The following is a 2299-nucleotide window of genomic DNA, read 5'->3' as shown; positions in this document are numbered from 1 at the left end:
GATTTGAAGGTGAAAAACTATCTCTTCCAGTCCATCGACAGGTCAATCTTGAAGACCATTCTTCAGAAAGACACCTCCAAGCAGCTGTGGGACTCTATGAAAAGAAAATATCAAGGGAATGTGAGAGTTAAACGAGCTCAACTTCAGGCATTGCGTAGAGACTTTGAGGTGTTAGAGATGAAGGTTGGTGAATCGGTCACAGACTATATCTCAAGAGTCATGATGGTGGCTAATGACATGCGAAACTATGGAGAAGATATGCAGGATGTGAAGATCGTGGAGAAGATTCTGCGCACACTCACAGACAAATTCAATTATATTGTCTGTTCAATAGAAGAGTCAAAGGATATTGATAGCCTCTCTGTGGATGAGCTGCAAAGCTCTTTGATTGTGCATGAGCAGAAGTTTCGAAGGACTAGTGGTGAAGAACAGGCCTTGAAAGTTGCATTTGAAGAAGGAAGAGGTAGAGGTGAAGGAGGAAGAGGCAGAGGAGGCGCGATCGAGGTCGTGGAAGAGGTCAAGGAAGACAAAGCTTCAACAAAGCCATAGTTGAATGCTTTAAGTGCCACAAGCTGGGCCATTTTCAGTATGAATGTCCATCATGGGGCAAAGAGGTAAACTATGCTGAATTTGATGAAAAAGAAGAATTGCCATTAATGGCTTATGTTGAGATGCACAATGCTAAGAGAGAAGATGCCTGGTTCCTAGACTCGGGGTGTTCCAATCACATGATTGGAGACAAGACTGTGTTAAGTGAGATGTATGAAGCTTATAGGACATCGGTGAAGCTAGGTAACAACTTTCGGATGAATGTCCTCGGGAAAGGAAGCGTGAAGCTGAAAGTTAGTGGAGTCAATCATATTGTGCAAGATGTGTTCTATGTTCCTGAACTCAAGAACAATCTCTTGAGCATAGGACAATTACAGGAAAGGGGCTTGGCTATCCTAATTCATGATGGAATGTGCCGGATTTATCATCCACTCAAAGGTCTTATCATACAGACCAATATGACCACAAATAGGATGTTTGTGTTGTTTGCTCAATCCCAAGAGGAAAAGGAAGCATGTTTTCAGGCCACCACACATGATCTTTCACATCTGTGGCATCGTAGATATGCACACCTCAGTCACAAAGGTTTAAGAACACTCCAATTCAAGAAGATGGTTCGAGGGTTGCCGCAACTACCTGCCTCCATAGCTGTGTGTGTTGATTGTACAAAAGGCAAACAACATCGTGATCTAATTCCTAAGAAAAGTCAATGGCGGGCAACTCAAAAATTGCAACTAGTTCATGCAGACCTTTGCGGCCCAATTACTCCAGCTTCCAATAGCCAAAAGAGGTACATCTTATGCTTTATAGATGATTATTCTAGAAAAGCATGGATATATTTCTTGTTAGAGAAATCAGAAACATTTTATTACTTTAAGTGTTTCAAGATGCTTGTTGAGAAAGAGAGTAGTTTGCCTATTAAGTGCTTAAGTACATATAGGGGAGGGGAGTTCAATTCTGGCGAATTTAATGAGTATTGTAAGCTGAATGGGATAAGGAGGCAATTGACTATGTCTTATACTCCACAACAAAATGGAGTAGCCGAACGAAAGAATAGGTCTGTTATGAATTTGGTGAGGTCCATGTTGTCTGATGGAAAGGTTCCTAAAACCTTTTGGCCTGAGGCTGTGAGGTGGGCAGTGTATGTGTTGAATCGATCTCCAACATTGGTTGTTAAGGAGATGACACCAGAGGAGGCTTGGAGTGGTGAGAAACCATCTGTAGAACATTTCAGAGTGTTTGGTTGTGTGGGGCACGTTCACATTCCAGATGCTAAGAGGACAAAACTTGAGAACAAGAGTGTTAGCTGTGTACTTCTTGGTGTGAGTGATGAATCCAAGGGCTACAGACTGTATGATCCTATTAGGAAGAAGATTATCGTGAGCCGAGATGTCATATTTGAAGAACAAAGTCAGTGGAACTGGGATTCAAGCTACAGAGAAGAGATAATGATGGATTTAGAGTGGGGAGACAATGAGAATGATGTTGTTATAGAAGAAGAAAATGAAGCTGAAAGGACTTGATAAAGCTGAGGTAGCTGATGAAGGAACATCAAATGGAGCTGAAGAAGAAGACATTAGAGCAAGGGAGGGCAGAGAAAGACAGCCACCACCATATTTGCAAGATTATGTTTCAGGTGAAGGCCTTTCTGAAAGTGAAGATGTGGTGAATATGGTCCTAGTTGATTCCACAGATCCTATAAACTTTGAAGACGCTGTGAGAAGTGCAAAATGGAGGCAAGCAATGGATG

The 2299-nt window shown here is 41.9% G+C and overlaps 1 protein-coding gene across 1 annotated transcript; it reads left to right on the top strand.

Moving 5' to 3' along the window:
- Positions 1 to 96: 96 nt before the first annotated feature.
- Positions 97 to 549, top strand: LOC101292803. Its single transcript, XM_004301339.1, has one exon. The coding sequence runs from the start codon at positions 97 to 99 to the stop codon at positions 547 to 549; it is 453 nt and encodes a 150-aa protein (XP_004301387.1).
- Positions 550 to 2299: the final 1750 nt, after the last annotated feature.

The sequence above is a fragment of the Fragaria vesca genome, linkage group LG5 (genome assembly GCF_000184155.1).
Source record: "Fragaria vesca subsp. vesca linkage group LG5, FraVesHawaii_1.0, whole genome shotgun sequence".
Lineage (NCBI taxonomy): Eukaryota > Viridiplantae > Streptophyta > Magnoliopsida > Rosales > Rosaceae > Fragaria > Fragaria vesca.
The sequence above is the reverse complement of the archived record's forward strand: the minus strand, read 5'-3'. Positions and strand labels throughout refer to the sequence as shown.

Bases quoted from the DNA above. Each gene is read 5' to 3' on its own strand.
- LOC101292803 (XM_004301339.1), top strand. From the start codon at position 97: ATGAAAAGAAAATATCAAGGGAATGTGAGAGTTAAACGAGCTCAACTT.